At 45.8% G+C, this 16716-nt stretch overlaps 1 protein-coding gene across 3 annotated transcripts in view; it reads left to right on the forward strand.

Moving 5' to 3' along the window:
• Positions 1–16716, forward strand: part of DAPK2 (death associated protein kinase 2) — a 125575-nt gene that overhangs the window by 55508 nt on the left and 53351 nt on the right. For all 3 annotated transcript variants that reach the window (XM_055319790.1, XM_055319792.1, XM_055319791.1), the window contains exon 3: positions 15315–15536. In XM_055319790.1, coding sequence (XP_055175765.1) covers positions 15315–15536 — 222 coding nt within the window. The remainder of the gene's footprint in view (positions 1–15314; positions 15537–16716) is intronic.

Genomic DNA, 16716 nt, shown 5'->3' on the forward strand with positions numbered 1-16716 from the left:
ATCAGGATATTCATTGTCTCATTTATTTATCTTTCACATTTAGAAACAATTCACTGAGCAGGGAGGATATGCCAGGCTCTGTGCTAAGTGTCCTTGTATTTCTCTAATTGAAATTCCCTAACATTCCTGTGAGTTTAAGTGTATTATTTCCATTTTACAGGCATGGCAACTGAAGCCCAGAGAGCTAGAACTAAGATCATACTTACAAGTGTTTATCATACGGCACATGCTGTTCTGAGCCCTTAGATCTGTCAATACATTTAAATCCCATCACAGCCTATGAGGTGGTTGTCATCCTCATCTTACTGATGAAGAAACAGAGGCACAGAAAAGTTAAGAAGCTCACTCAAGTTACCAGAGCCAGCTAGTAATGGAACTGGACTGGGTTATTCTAGGGTCCTTCGCAGATCAGAGCTCCGTATGCCCTCAGAGTGCTGCTGGTTAATTTCTACCCTTTTGTGACTCTTACATGGGTCATGTGTGCAAGGACAGGGGCACACTGAGGCAGCTAGTGAGGAAGGCCCTGTGAGTGGGTTTCTAGAGCAAAGAGGCCATGGGCTGGGTCTATTCTAGATTGCAATTTGGGTAGACAGAGGAAAAAATAAATCACATTGGATGTGACACATACCCTTCCTGCATTCTGACAATTAGGCTCAAAGGCAACATGCCAGGCAGTGGCAAATCCTGTAATGACTTAGAGCAGCAGAGTTAGAGGAATTGGGGAGTGGCAGCCCCAAGAGTGCCTGGTAGCTTCTAATTGTGGGTGGTGATGACAGGAGGAGGTGGCAAAGCCGCAACTCTGAGCCACTTGCCCAACAGAGTTTCTGGCTTCTGGGAGCAGGGGAGGGATGGGAAGAGGCTTTGGACAGGAATCTGATTCCAAGAGGACTTGGACCTGTTCCCTCCCACCCACCCCACCTCCAGGCTTGTGGGAGACTGGGTGTGGAACTGAAGTCAAATCCCTCTGAGGGTGGGGATGAAGGGATGGGCCACCTGTGAGCTGGGGAGGGGGATGGGGTGTCATCATTTTAATTCTATGGGAAATGCCTTCTGCTCTGAGATCAATCACTTTTTGGGATCAAGTGAGTATTTGGGTGGTTCTGTCTTGGACCTTTTACGGTTTGGGGGCTTCTTCAGCCGTCTGTGAAATAGGCCGAGTTCTGTCTTTGCAGGTGTGCTCCGCAGCTCACTGCTTTCTCTGTGCTATGGTGATGGCAACACAGAGCCACTTATAGTTAGTTCTTCCTGTTTATATGTGTTAAGGATTGGAGACAACATAGAGTAAGAAGCACATAGACAGAATTGGAAAATAAAAGTAGAAGATCAAAAGCCACGTGCCCTCCAAAGAGTATGATTTATCAAATAGGTGGCAAGGCCTGGAATCTGCATTTTAAAGATCTTATGTATGTATTTTTAGAGAGAGAGAGAGCGAGCAGGGGGAGGAGCAGAGACAGAAGGAGAGAGAGAGAATCCCAGGTATGCTCCATGCTGAGCACAGAGACCCACATGGGGCTCAATTCTCATAACCTAGGAGATCATCACCTGAGCCAGAACCAAGAGTTGGGCACTCAACTGACTATGCCATCCAGGCACTCCATTTTTAAAAAGATATTGTTAACTTATTCTGAGACAGAGAGAACATGAGTGGGCATCTATTTTAATGAAGTTCCCCCAGATGATTCCAAAATACCTCAAAGTTTGAGAACCACTGGCATGAAGGAAGGAGGAAGAAAATATACCCAGGATCTAGGCCATCATAGTTGCTACTGACCACCAAGATAACAAAAAAGAAATAAGATAGATTATGTCATTTTCATTTTCTGAAATGAGGAAGAGTATCAGTTTTTCAGGGTAGACAGACTTCTTCGTGGTGCTGATTTCTGAAAGAAAACCATCATGTGTATCCTGTTACAAAGGACACTAAACAATATAATGGATAATTCAGGGGCAAGAGAGATGTTTTTCATCCCTCAAGGGTCTGTTGCGCTGATCACCCCATGTAGCTGCAGCCCCTTCAGGGCTCACCAGGCCCCCTCTGCAGCAGGACTTGCGCACCCTCAGATGCCATCCCTTCCTGCTATCAACCAGGAGGAAAAGTGAGGTGACTTTGAGGAAGGGAGCAGATGTGGAGGATGAGAAATGGCGGTGGTTCTCCTGGGCCTATGCAGTAAGTTTGAAGGTATAACCTGATTTGAGTGCCTAGGTGACCAACCAAGTCAAGAGTTTCACCCCAAGCCACAAGTTACCTCCCTCACTGTGCTTCAAGCACAGCATCTGGGTGATTGAAGCGACAGGAAGGAGTAGAGAGAGATAAAGGGGAAAAACTGGTTAACACCATCTGCTACTAAGAGGACCCAAAGCTCCTTTGTAGACAGTACAATCAGTTGGGTAAAATATTTGCACATATGTGACAAATAGATGATATTACAAATATATAAAGAGCTGTCATAAATACTAACAAAAAGGCAAACACCCCGATAGAAAAATTAGCAAAGCAGATAAGAGTATGCAGTTCAAATCACCCATAAACATAGGAAAAGTTGTTCATTCTCACTAATAATCAATGACAAGTCAATTACCTCTTTTTTTTAAAAGTTAATTAATTTAATTCAAGTTAAAACAATAATGAAATATCATCTTTTGAATATCAAAATAGTAAAGTTGAAAAAAGTAATGAGCCAGTATTTGGCAAGATGCATATCGAGTAGGGAATGTAGGGGCTGACAATATTTATGACAGGAGTATTAATAGGACAGTCTCTCTGGAGGATAATTTGTCAGCATAAAAAACCTTAAGAAATGTATATACCCTTTGGCTAAGGATTCCATTTTCTGGACTTTATCTTAAGGAAAGAGAATAAAAAATAATAAATAAATAAACAAACAAATAAAATAAAAGGAAAGAGAATCATAGGGCGTGTATACAAAGATATATAAATATATATATAGTTATTTCTAACAGCGTTATTAATTATATTAAAAATTGGGGGTGGGGCAGCCCCAGTGGCTTAGGGGTTTAGCGCCGCCTTTGGGCCAGGGTGTGATCCTGGAGACCCAGGATCGAGTCCCATATCAGGCTCCCTGCATGGAGCCTGCTTCTCCCTCTGCCTGTGTCTTTGCCTCTCTCTGTGTCTCTCATGAATAAATAAATAAAATCTTAAAAAAAAATTGGAGGTGATGTCAAAGTAAAATGTCAAAATGTCAAAATTAAGAATTTTCTTTTAAAACCATGGTTTAGGGCAGCCCTGGTGGCCCAGGGGTTTGGCGCTGCTTTCGGCCCAGGGCCTGATCCTGGAGACCTGGGATCGAGTCCCACATTGGGCTCACTGCATGGAGCCTGCTTCTCCCTCTGCCTGTGTCTCTGCCTCTCTCTCTCTCTGTGTCTGTCGTGAATAAATAAATAAAATCTTTAAAAATAAAATAAAATAAAACCATGGTTTATTTGTATGATGGGATATTATGTAGCCATTTAAAATCAGGCAGTAAAAGAATGTCTAATTATTTAGGAAAATGTGAAGTGGATATATTGTTAAGTGGAGCAAAAAAAACAGTTTCCAAAACAGTACTTATGGTGTCATCCCAGTTACATTTATTTTATTTATTTTTTATTTTTTATTATTTTTTTATTGGGTAGTTACATTTAAAAAAATTAAGAAACAAATAGAAAAGACTATATTATGCACTGAAAAAAATCTAAGAGAGCAGACCAAATGATAACAATGCTTATCTCAGAAAGTGCGATTAAGGACAATTTTTAGCCTCCTCCTTGTGCTTTTCTGTGTTTCCTTTTTCTCTTAGATAATGAACATGCTGCTTTTGTAATTAAAAAAAAAAACTACGAGGAACCTATTCCTTTTTAAGTGAATCTGCCAGTAAGAGCTCCTGCTGCATTGAGGCTGGCTGTGGGTGATACTTTTCACCATTCTTTCTGCTGCCTCAGTTTAAATCTTCTTTTCTCCAATCTCTGCATCCTTGCCAGATCTGTTGTTTCCTGAGTGGTTAATTTTAGCCATTCTGACCTGTGTGAGGTGGCATATCATTGTGGTTTTGGTTTATATTTCCCTGATGCCAAGTGATGTTGAACTTTTTTTCATGTGTCTGTTAGCCATGTGGATGCAGAGAAAAGGGAACCCTCTTACACTGTTGGTGGGAATGCAAGCTGGTGCAGCCACTCTGGAAAACAGTATGGAGCTTCCTCAAAAAGTTAAAGATAGAACTACCCTATGACCCAGTAATTGCACTACTAGGTATTTATCCAAAGGATACAAAACAGTGATTTGAAGGGGCATATGCACCCCAATGTTTATAGCAGCAATGTCCACAATAGCCAAAATAAGGAAAGAGCCTAGATGTCTGTTGACAGATGAACGGAAAAAGAAGATGGGGTATATTTCTACCATGGAATATTACTCTACCATCAAAAATAGTGATTTGCAATGATGTGGATGGAACTAGAGGGTATTATGCTAAGTGAAATGAGTCAATCAGAGAAAGACAAATACCACATGATTTTACTCCTTTGTGGAATTTAAGAAACAAAACAGATGAGCAAAGGGGAAGGGAAGGAAAAATAAAATCAGATAAAAACAGAGGAGAGGCAAACCTAAGACTCTTAACTATAGGAACAAACCTGGTTGCTAGAGGGGAGGTGGATGGAAGATGGGCTAAATGAGTGATGGGCATTAAAGAGGGCATTTGATGTCATTAGCACTGGGTGTTATATGCAACTGATAAATCACCAAATTCTACCCCCAAAGCTAATAACACCGTATATATTAACTAAATAGAATTTAAGTAAAAAAAAAATTTTAAAAGAGAAGAAATTTTGCTTTCTACAAGCACTGGCTGCCTCCCTGCTGTGTGCTCAGTGCTGAGTGGGGTCTGTGAGAGTTCTTACTCTCCAGGCTCTTCGGGGCTGGTTAGTGGTAAAAGGCTAAGGTAAATGCCCAGGTCATTTGTTATAGAAATAACCTTTGGCCTTTGGTGTGTTCAGCATTTTGCTGGATATGAAGATGGTCTACGGGTATCTTGCTGAGAGTGCCTGAGATCTGCTTTCCTTGCCAGAAGCCCCTAATCCCCCTCCTTGTTTGGAAATTTAGTTGGTTAACATGTGACTGATAAGTCTCAGTAGCCTCACCCTATATCTGGGCCTTGTGCAGTGGAAAACCCAGAAGTCACCCTCTGTATCTCAAACTGATAGATAGTGACATACTGGCCTGCATCAGACAATCCTAAGGGGTTGAGCTGGGATGTGAACGAGACATCTGGTCCAACCCTTAATTTTTCAGATGAAGAAACTGAGGCCCCAAGAGAAGAGAAGTTGGTAGTTGGTGACAGAGCCAGGACTCCTAACCTTGTGATCTCCCCACATTCACAGCTGAGTGTTTGAGAGATGTCATCTGGGACACCGTCAAGTAATGGCAAGGAAGCAAACTTTGAGATAAAAAATTCACAGAAATTCTGAGAAACAGAGGATGGCAAGCAACTTAGTGTATCAATGAAGAAGTTGCAACAAGAATTCCTAGGATATTAAGATCTAGGGATACAGAAGAAAATCAAGAAGAAATAATTGGTCATGACTCGTTCTTATATTCACATTCACATACACAGACATACATAGTCTGTTCTCTGCAGAGCCACCTATTTGATGTGAATTTTAGGAAAGTGGAGAGACCATTTTATCTCCAAAGAATTTCTCAACTTGCCCTGTATGGGCCTGAATTTGCCACCTTGAAGCCCCTCTTGGCCAAGGATGCTATTAAAATGTGAATATGTTGCTTTGGCATGAGGTCAGGTGAATCCTTTGGAATCCTTTGTCACTTTACATGAGTTCTGGAAAGGATCCCAGAGCAATGGGGGCCACAAGGAGGTAAAAGTTGACAGGAAATAGGCTGTGCTGGAAGGGAGGGGGTCGGGCAAATTGGGAGGGAGGGATTATAGAAGATAAACTGCTCATCTCACCATTTCCTGAGGATGGCCCTGTACCCCCAGAGGAATAGCAGAACCTCAACCGTCATGGACTGTTCTTTTTTCCTTTGCAGTTCTGTCTTGCTCTGCACCATGAGCTCATGTTTAAGATCTCATCTGGTTTTTTTTTTTAATATTTTTATTTACTCATGAGACATACACACACACACGCACACACAAACACAGAGGGAGAGAGAGAGGCAGAGACATAGGCAGAGGGAAAAGCAGGCTCCATGCAGGGAGCCTGATGCGGGACTCGATTCCGGGACTCTGGGATCACGCCCTGGGCCGAAGGCAGGTGCTCAACCACTGAGCCACCCAGGCTGAGGTTTCTAGGCTCGAGCTAGCTAGTTCTGTTGAAGTTCTTCCACTGATCAAACGTACATCTGATTGCTAGGAACTAGATAGTGAGAAGAGGGGCCCACCCCAACAGAACATTACTGTGGGCTAACCACTTGCTCCCCCCATCCCACTGCCCCCACAAAAAGGAGAGGAAGGGGCAAGTGTAGCTTTCTGATGTATTTTCTTGAGAAAGTGGCCACTTGTCAGCAAGGAAGTGAGGTAAGAGAGGTGGTAACAGGGGCCTCTGCAGAATAAAGTATTTGTATATCACTCTCTGCTTCTCTTTATTGAGCTGTTTCCCTTTTGCCTGTCTGAATCCAGCTTTTTCTTCCAGGCCTGGTTCAAATCCCACCAGCTCCATGAGGCTTTCACTGACCTCCCCCCCTGCCCCCGTCAGCTTGTACTTGTCTTTCTCTGCTAACCTGCTGCAGCATTGTCTGTTTGCCCATTCACCTGACCCTGAGCCAAATATCTCTTACATGCCCATGTACTCTTTCTTTTCCCATTAGTGTGTGTCTCCTCTCCCCATTTGATGGTGAGCCCTTCAAGTTGTGGGGTGCGTCATGCTCACAGCACTTAGGACACAGATCAATAAACAAGGAATGGAGGAATGAATTAGTGAGTGGATAGATTGGTGAACAGGCATGTAGGTCGATGGTGGAGGGAGTGGGTGGGTGGGGAGAGAGGTAGGTTGAGTGGGTGGAAGGCGCCATGCCCAACACTATATTATGTAACCTGTATCGTGTCAATGTCTAGGATCCAGACTCTAGACTAAAGGATACACCAGAGGACACTGAGTTGTATTTTCAGCAAAAACTATTCTCTATAGAGCCAAGTCCAGCTTAAATCAGGCCTAACTTATTCAGGTCTTGGACTTGTGGGCTCATGTTCACTTGACAGCAGCATCAAAATGTGCTTATGCTTAAAAATAGAATCCAAAAGTAATCATACCTCAGCCCAACTTAGCTATGCTCAACAATTCCTTCCTTTCTATGCTTTAGGAATTTTTTCTGACGAAAGAAGAAAAAAAGGTCAGAGGAAGGAAGTTAGTTTGCAGGGGCAGAGAATCAAGTGAGCTAACCTGTGAGTGCAGCTGCCTTAGGCCAGCAGGAGCAGACACCTGTGACTCGTGGATGGGGCCATTCATAGGTCAGGGTTCAGCTCCCTGGAGACTGGTAGTCCCTGATTCTTGTCCTCCATGTATTCCTTAGTGTTGACTCTGAGCTTGGCTTTCTGGGGGTGACTTCTTAAAAGGCTAGATAATAATTTTTTTTAAGATTTTATTTGAGAGGGACAGGGAGAGCACAAGCACAAGCTAGGGGAACAGTAGATGGAGGAGGAGAAGCAGACTCACCCACTGAGCAGGGAGCCCGATGTGGGGCTCAATCCCAGGACCTGGAGATCATGACCTGAGTTAAAGGCAGATGCTTAGCCGACTCAACCACCCAGGCGCCCCATTAATTTGGAGAAGCATCGGTGTTCTCTCTCTCTCTCTTTCCATTTACAGTTTGGAACTATTTTGGGGATCAGCAAAGAGCATGTTGCCACGTAGTACAGTGTACTTCTCAAATTGTCTTTCCTGGAGCTCTTGGAGTACCATGAAGCCTATTAGCCATCAGGGGGTGGGCTCTGAGTGGGTGGGTTCCCAGGGCCCCTCCCCTAAAAGAAGCAGTGCTTTTTATCTTTTGTCAATATTGAGCTTCTGTGCAAGATTTATGGGAGAGAGGGTTCCACACCTCAAATTTATTTATTTATTTTTTAAAATAAAAAGAGAGAGAGAGGCAGAGACATAGGCAGAGGGAGAAGCAGGCTCCATGCACTGGGAGCCCGACGTGGGATTCGATCCTGGGTCTCCAGGATCGCGCCCTGGGCCAAAGGCAGGCGCTAAACCGCAGCGCCACCCAGGGATCCCACCACACCTCAAATTTAAAAACCGACATCAGAAGACTATGAAGTCATTGGCAACATGGTCAGGGAGGAGAAACGGGTTCATTGGACAGCAGGTTTGACTCAGTAGCTGGGAGAAAAGGCCATATGAATGGCTGTGGGCATTCTTGTGTTACAGGTCTGGTGCTGATGTTTCTGTCTGCTTCTGAGTCTCTACTCACCTCAGGCTGGCGTGGATGCTGCTCCTGTGTGCCTCGCACTCCTTGCTTGCCCACCTAGCTCCTGATGTGCTGCCTGCCTGGCTTTTGGTAAATTCTTGCTCCTTGCCCTTATCTCTGTGGCCTGGAATTCTGACCTGCTTTCTGCTCTGACTTCTGGTAACTTTCTATTTCTTCACCCTATTTTGACTTCCTGGCTATCTGATTTCTTGCCTTGTCCTTGAGAAACTGTGTCCTAAGTGTCCTCTACCTTCCTGGATCCTGGAATCAAACGGGGACCTGCTTGTCATCTACCGTGGTCCTCCCCAGCAGTATCTAGTTTTAAGCTGAACTCTGGGGATACGGTTCATTGGCAGCTGAATCGAGTTCAATAATATGCTGGGACTGGAAAATGGGGACCAGGATCCGGATATGGTGACCTACTAGATGGAAAGAAAAAATTATTTACATCCACGGTGAAGTTATACTTCACGTAATACTTTCATACACGTGTCTCATTTCATTCTCATTACAATCTGGTGAGACTGCGACGTTCTTATGTCTCTGTTACACACAAGGGATATGATTTACTGAAGGTAGAACTGGAAGTAGAACCTGGGTCTTTTGACTCTAAGTCCTGGACTGGGGTGTAGGAGATAAGAACAGGCTCAGTGCTAAGGCAATGAAGAGAAGGATCTTGTTCATGGGAATTAGGAATGGCCTGACTAGGGCTTGGATGTATTGGTCATGGGAGGGAGATAAGAGGCAGGGTCAGCCACAGAGGCTCCATAGTCAAAGGTGGGCTGGCAGAGAGGTGAGGAGGGGGCTCCATGGCACCATCCCCAGATAGGCTGTTGCCATAGAATCAGGATGTGAGTCCTGTGGGATCAGGCTGGTCTGGTTCCTACAGACTATAGATTTGAAATGTTCCTGGCCCATGTCTTTTAATTTTTATTTTTTAAGATTTTATTTCTTTATTTTGAGAGAGGGAGAAAGAGAGAGAGAGAGAGAGTGTGCACTGGGGGAAGGGCAGCGGGAGAGAGAGAATCTCAAGCAGATTTCTCAAGCAGACTGTATGCTGAGCACAGTGCCTGACTCAGGGCTCAGTCTCACGACCCTGAGATCATGACCTGAGCCAAACTCAAGAGTTGGGCACTTAACCAAATGAGCCACCCAAAGTCCCCATGGCCCATGCCTTTGAGACATGTGAGCTGAAGGGCCCATTCCTCGACCTGGTGGGCTGCATTTGGGATGGCCTTGATTGGAAGCATCTAAGTATTTTCCCTGCCCTGTGGCCATGAAAACTTGCAGGGTAATTCCAGAGGACTCGTGGCTCATTGTTCTGCAGTGTAGAAAGAGGAACTACAGTGACCGTGTGGGGCAAACAGGAGGAGGAACCTGGTCTCCACATCCCTGTGCCTTGGAACACTTCCCATTTGCTATCACTTGGTTCACATGGCATCTCATCCCTGGGTTTGCTTGATCTTTACCTTTATTAACGGGTGGCTTTGGGTTGGGTTACTAAAGTCACGGACACTTTAAAGTTGATTGAGAAAGGAAATGAGTTAGGTCTGCTCTATTCCTAAACCTTACAGAACACCTTTAGTAGCCCACCCCTGGTGGTTGTCAGAGCAAGTCTGGTTGGCTGCTGCTTACCATGGAAGATAGGATTTGGTCGCCTCCATGCAGGCCACGATGGGTGCATTTTCTTTTGACAATTAGCACCAGCAACAAAATCAAGTAAAAATAAGTCTGCTTTTTATTTTCACTGTCCATATGCAATTCTAAATAATATCAATGATAAAATACTCCTCTCTTCTAGGGTGGGCTCCTCTCCCCACTGTTTGGTACACTACTGAATCTAGAATCAGTAGATGTGGTTTTATGTCCTAGCCCTGACCTCAGGGCCGGCTAGCTGGCCCAACTACCAAGTCACCTCCTTAGGCCTCTGTTTTCTTTTCTGTGAAATGGAAATATGAAGGATACCTGCAAATATTAAAAAAGAGAATAAATAGACAATTAGCTTATAAAGAGAGAAGCTGGATATCAGTGTTGTAGTATCCCAGTGCTATACAAAATCTAGATGGTGTGAGATCTGGGTTATGTTCAGGTTATTCTTTTTTGGCAGTGAAAAACCACCTCCTTTTTTGGAGGTGACTGAGCCAGGCTCTTCCATACAGTTGAGGAGCTGGTGTTGGAGACATAACACCGTTTTTGGCACCAAGAAACCTTTCTAGGTTTACTAAACCTTTTTATTTGATTCCTGGGCAGACAATAGGACACCCTCATGGGGTGCCACCTTGGGCACTGCTGAGTTTCTGAATGAGGCCCATCTGCCTCACTCTGTGCAGGCTGCTCCATCTTCCTGGGGTTCGGAGTGAGTGAGGAGCTGAGCCTTGTACCTGAGAAGAGGGGTGTGCTCTTGACTTCATCTCAAGAGAGTGTGCTGGCAGAAGTAGGGAGGCTTACTTGTGTCTAGGGATTGCCCATCTGTCACTAAACGATGCTACGTGACTTTTGCAAGACACCCTCAGGAGCAGAGTTCCACCCCGCCCCTCCATGCCTCCTGCCCTTCTATAGTGCTAGATGGGAAAACCCTTTCTCGGGCATAATTTATGATTTCCCCTGTCATGTGGCCAGGCCAGGTGTTCTCACCCCTGTTTGACAGGGAAGGAGATTGAAGCTCAAGGATTTGAACAGGCTGCTCCAGGTCAAGGTGGGGCTCTGCCTGGAACCCGCATGGAGAATGAAGGGAAAGCCCTTATGTCTGTTCAGTTTGTCACCAGCTTTTTGGAGCTTTCTGACAGAAGCTTTCTGAGGTGAGACCTCAGGTGGCAGGTGGAGAAACACAAACCAGGAAGGCAGGGCCTTGCGCCAGCCCGTGAGGCTCTGATGGCAGGACCAAGAATTGGGCCTCCTGACTGCCAGCCAGTCCTTTGTAGTAGACCATGGGTTGGGTATTGACTGTTTGCAATGTGGGGAGGTAGGGAGGGAGGATTGGAATATGCATGCTTTGCACATGTGCGTCAGTGTTTCAGCATTCCCATAATTTAGATTTAGTATTGGCAATGACTTTCATTAGAGATTGGGTGGGTCCTCTCTGTTCCCTCTCTGGATGGCACTCTGGGTGGCTCTGTCCTAACCTAGAGAGGCCCTCACTGCCTACCCTTTGTCCCCACAGCCTAGCTGGGCAGCTTCTGCACTGTGCAACCTGAACCCCTGGCTTTGGAGCATCCTAATGGGCAGATGAGAGCACATCACCATCACTGCTTTTACCTGCCCATCTATGGATCAACAGTGCATAATAGAGAGTCATCTCAGCTCTGATTTTTTTTCTACTTCAGCTCTGATTTTTGCATTCACTGTGGGCACAGTGACCAGAGCCTGCCTGAATGTAAACTTCCCCTCTTGTTACCCCCAAAGCCTAGGGTAATCTTCAGTCTTGATTTGACACACTTCAATGGCAGTTCAGTATATGAATGCTGAAAAGGACAAGGAATAAAGTGAGTAACAGAAGTATAGTTTCTTCATCTGTAAAATGGAGAGAATCAGAGGACAGTTGTAAGTTGGTATTTCTCAGCCCTGGCTGTACATCAGTCACCTGGGAAGTTTTTGAATATTTCAGTTCCCAGACTGCAGCCCACCCAGACTCAGGAGGTTGGAATCTTTGGGGATGAGACCCAGGCAGCCAGGTTTTATTTATTTTATTTATCTATCTATCTATCTATCTATCTATTTATTTATTTATTTATTTATTTTTTAAGATTTATTCATTTATGATAGACATAGAGAGAGAGAGAGAGAGGGGGGCAGAGACACAGGAGGAGGGAGAAGCAGGCTCCATGCCGGGAGCCAGACATGGGACTCAATCCTGGGACTCCAGGATCGTGCCCTGGGCCAAAGGCAGGCGCCAAACCGCTGAGCCACCCAGGGATCCCCGGCAGCCAGGTTTTAAATTGCCTGGGTGATCATGATGCACAGCCAGTTGAGAACCACTGCTCCAAGGGCTAAGTTGGCTAAGTGCTTACAACAATGTTATTCCTATATCTGGCTGAGCACTAGAATCATCAGGAGGACTTTTAAAATGACACTGATTCCCCGGCCATATATTGTTCACCATTTAAATCAGTGACTTCTGTGGTGCCTCTTGCTTGGCCTTCATATGAGCAATAAACTAGTAACAGAATAGCTATCATTCATTAGAGCTGACCATGGCCCAGCACTGTAGATATTCCAGTCATCATGATTCCCTAGTAGGGAGTCATGATTCCCATTCTATGGATGAGAAAACTGATGCTCAGAGTAGGCAGCCACTTGCCCCAGGTGACAGTGTGAGTTCCCTGAGTCCTGGCCTGCCTGCCCTGGAAGGCTGCTTTTGCTCCTAAAGTCTCATGGCCTGGGCCCGGCCCTCATGGAACATCTTCTCCCCTTTTCTCAGTAATGGCCCAACAAGAGGGGCAAACCCATAAGTGGCTTACACTCTCCTTGGGCTCCCATTAGGCTCCTTGGGGCAGGTTGGGCAGGGATCCTTCCTCTAGGAAGAGAGGGGAGAGGAGTGGTGTGGCTTGATATTTGGCTCCATTATTCACCTACTCTCAAAATACCTCTTTTTGGTAGGAGGAAGTCACCTGCATATTAGGACTGACTCTTAGTGACTTTGCATTGCAAAAGGTGCTCTCACAGGAGAAAACTCAACCAGGAAAAAGCAAACACTCATTTACTTTTTTGAGACTTTGAGGAATTTTTAAGTCATGTGATAAAAAAAAAAGTCTCCATTTCCCTCATAAGACAAGGTGGGGAGAGGGGTAGTGTATCTCAAGGTGACTTAAAATATTTCTCTCTGCTTTATAAAAACCCTGCACCTTCACATCTGTGTTTTGTAAGCTTAAACAAAAAGCTTAAAATCCTTAAGCTTTGGTTTCCCTATCAGTCAGCTAGAAAGAGTGTGAGCCCTGTGTGCCCCTAGGCCTCCTGATGCCAGGCCCCTGAGATGTCAGAGAAAAGAAAAAACTGGCCATCCTGACATTAAGACTCACAATTGCCTGGGACTGGAAGCTATGTCAGGTGTTTGCTGACGCTCACTAAGGGACCCAATGTCTCTGAGGCCCAAAGTAGTTCCAAGGGACCAGCTATGTTAGAGATCTCACTGAATGTATTCACTCTGGCTTTGGGAGGCCTGGCTTCACTCCACCTGTGTCAGCCCCTGGTGTGTAGACAGCCAGGAGCCTATATTCAGGACATAAATAGCTGAAACTTTAGAGTAGGTAGGCAATGTAGTATAAGTTTGGTTCCACAAAACCATCTCTGTCCATCCTAACCCAGCCCCCAGGACCTTATCATTTTCCAGAGCTCCCTCTGTACCTGTTGGCAGCACTGAGTGAATGGAGGATGAGAGCATGGAGGGATACAGAAATATGTGTCGGGTGACATCTCTAAGGTGGTTGCCATAGAATGCTATTTAAGTATTGGCATATCTATCCATTGCTTCCTCTACTTGACTTTTTTTTTTTTCCACTTAGGTTTATTTTGAAGGCTGTCTCACTGAGGATTATTCTAGGAATGGAGTGGTTCAGATGTGATGCTATTTTCTGAGGTTGAGGCAAATATCTGGAGAATTTCATTGTGTGTAACTCTTACCCCAGAGCCACTAAGAGCGTACATCCTGTGTGTGGAGTATTCTGCTCCCTTATTAAGCTGGACCTGAAAATTTTCGGTGATCTGTCTTAAGCAGTGGGTATTGTAGGTGAGAAAACATGGGGCAGTTATGGAAAATGATGGAAGAAGAGTGGGAGGACCCCAGAAAGGGGCAGTCTCCAGAGACCTAGAGCTGCTCACCCACCCTGCCCACCTAAACTGAGATCGTGAACAGAAGACTACTGCCCTTCCCTGTAGATTGGGCTGTCCTTGGAGCACTCAGAGCAGCTGGCTCAGGGACACCTGTCACTGGCATGGACGCCATTTTGTGGTGGTTGTATTGGTCCCCATTTCCAGACCCAAACCTGAAGGGCACTAAGCAGAGTCTTGATTTCTATAACTACTTAGTGGCTTTGTGGACAGTGGGCTGGGCACCTGGCTTGGCCATTAACTCTGTGATGACTTCACACTTGTCACTTGACCTCCTCTATGCCTCAGTTTTCTAACACTTTACAACTCTGTGGTCCCATCAGCCCTCTCACCATGACGAACTCCCACTTAGGGTTATTAACAGTGTTAGGCTACCTCTACCCACCCTGCCTCTGCCAGTATCCCACCAACCCAGCCAGCATATCCTCTGGCCTTGTCTTTACATTAAATGCATCACCCTCATATTTGCTCTGTTACCCAACTGAGGACCTGCTTTGCTCAGGTCATTAAGATTTTATTTGTTGGGAGGAGGTTAGGAGCAAAGGTACCAACATAAGAATATAGAGATATTATAATTATAAATGGATGAATTCATACTTGTATCCAGATAAGGCACACCCAAACAAGTAACTGTTAGTATTTTGACCATGCCAATCTGATCTTTGTGTTTTTCCTTTTTAGTCTTTACATTATATAGTATAAGCCTTTGGACATTGTGATTTTATCTAGTGGATACTGAACTTGGGTTCTATTCTAACAGATTTAGGAATGATGAGGCTGTATTATCCTGATCAAATCAATAACCTTTCAGGGCCTCAGTGGTCACATCTGTACACTGGGAATGACAATACTAACATTCGTTCCTAGTAAAGGAAAGGGTTCATATGAACAAAAGGGAAGTTCAGTACCTGCCCCATCTCAGCCACTGGTTAATGGGCAGGTGAGGATGCTGGCTGGTGGCATGACTTGTCCTACCCGCAGAATGACTCTAAGTTAGTGTGGCCTGGGGGCTGATAACTGGGTCACTTCCTTCATGGACACAGTAATACCCCGACTGTGCCGGTCTGTGTTCCCACAGCGGCCAGTTTGCCATTGTGAAGAAGTGCCGAGAGAAGAGCACGGGGCTGGAGTATGCGGCCAAGTTCATCAAAAAGCGTCAGAGTCGGGCCAGCCGGCGGGGCGTGTGCCGGGAGGAGATTGAGCGGGAGGTGAGCATCCTGCGGCAGGTGCTTCACCCGAACGTCATCACACTGCACGACGTCTTCGAGAACCGCACCGATGTGGTGCTCATCCTTGAACTGTGAGTGGGGGCCGGGGACCCATGGTGGGCATGAGGGCAGGTAGGGTGGTGGGTGCTCCAGCCACAGGCCCCAGAGGGCAGCAGCAAGCAGTCCTAAGTTCTGTCCAGAGGAGGTGAAGTCAGCGGTGGGTGGTTTCCCTTGGTTATCCCCACCCCCCCTTTCTGAACCTGGGTCAAAGGTCGGTGGGTTTGCTGAGCAACAGGGACAAAGGACTAGGTCTACGTCTGGCTTTTATTGGACCCTGGGGATAAAAGGGAAGCAGTGCTGGCTCTGGGGTCATTTCCTGGCTGGAGAGCACCTGGGAGGATGGTAGGGGGTGGGGTGTAAGAAGGTGGTAGGAGAGAAGGAAAGGCTGTCCAGGAAGGTCTTCTCTATGAGGAGGAGAGGGACAAACAGCTTCCAGGCTCTGCAAAGCCCTTCTCCAGCCCTTTCATGGGAACCCCCAACCCCAACCTCCCCACATTTATGCTGTTTGATGCCTTCATTATCGTAATAATAGCCATTATTTAGAAAGCCCTACTGTAAGCCAATCATTTGTCAGATGCTTCGTGTTTGCTATCTTGTTCAGTCCTCCCAAAGACTATCGAGGGAAGTGTCCTACTAGCGTGGAGGGGCTACTCTGTGTTCACTGTACTGAGCACTTCTATTACCTTACTTAATCTTCATAACATTCTCACACAGAGACTCTTATTCTGCTCATTTTGCAGACAAGAACACTGAAAGGCCAGGTCACTTATACACCCTATAGCCAGGAAGAGGTGGGGCCAGAACTTGAATCTATAGCAATGAGCATGAGCTGGGAGGGCCTTATGCTGGCTTAGCTGGGGAAGATGTCACAGTCTGGTGATACCAAGGCTCCGGGGACTGGCCACCTGGTGTCCCTCCTGGAATGCGGAGATGGGGCTCTGGCAGGCAACAGAGTTTGAGTTGGACTGTGGCACAAGTCACAATGGCTGTGTTCAGTCAAGCAGCAAGACTGGTGTTGGGGGGTGGTGCCTGGGTGGCTCAATCAGTTAAGCATCTGCCTTTGGCTCAGGTCATGATCCTGGGGTCCTGGGACGGAGTCCTGCATTGGGCCTCCCTGCTCAGAGGGGAGTCTGCTTCTCCTTCCCCCCTCCTCATGCTCTCTCTCACTTCCCCCTCTCTCAAATAAATGAACAAAATCTTAAAAATATAAAA

This window comes from Nyctereutes procyonoides, unplaced genomic scaffold (genome assembly GCF_905146905.1).
Source record: "Nyctereutes procyonoides isolate TBG_1078 unplaced genomic scaffold, NYPRO_anot_genome, whole genome shotgun sequence".
Taxonomy (NCBI): domain Eukaryota; kingdom Metazoa; phylum Chordata; class Mammalia; order Carnivora; family Canidae; genus Nyctereutes; species Nyctereutes procyonoides.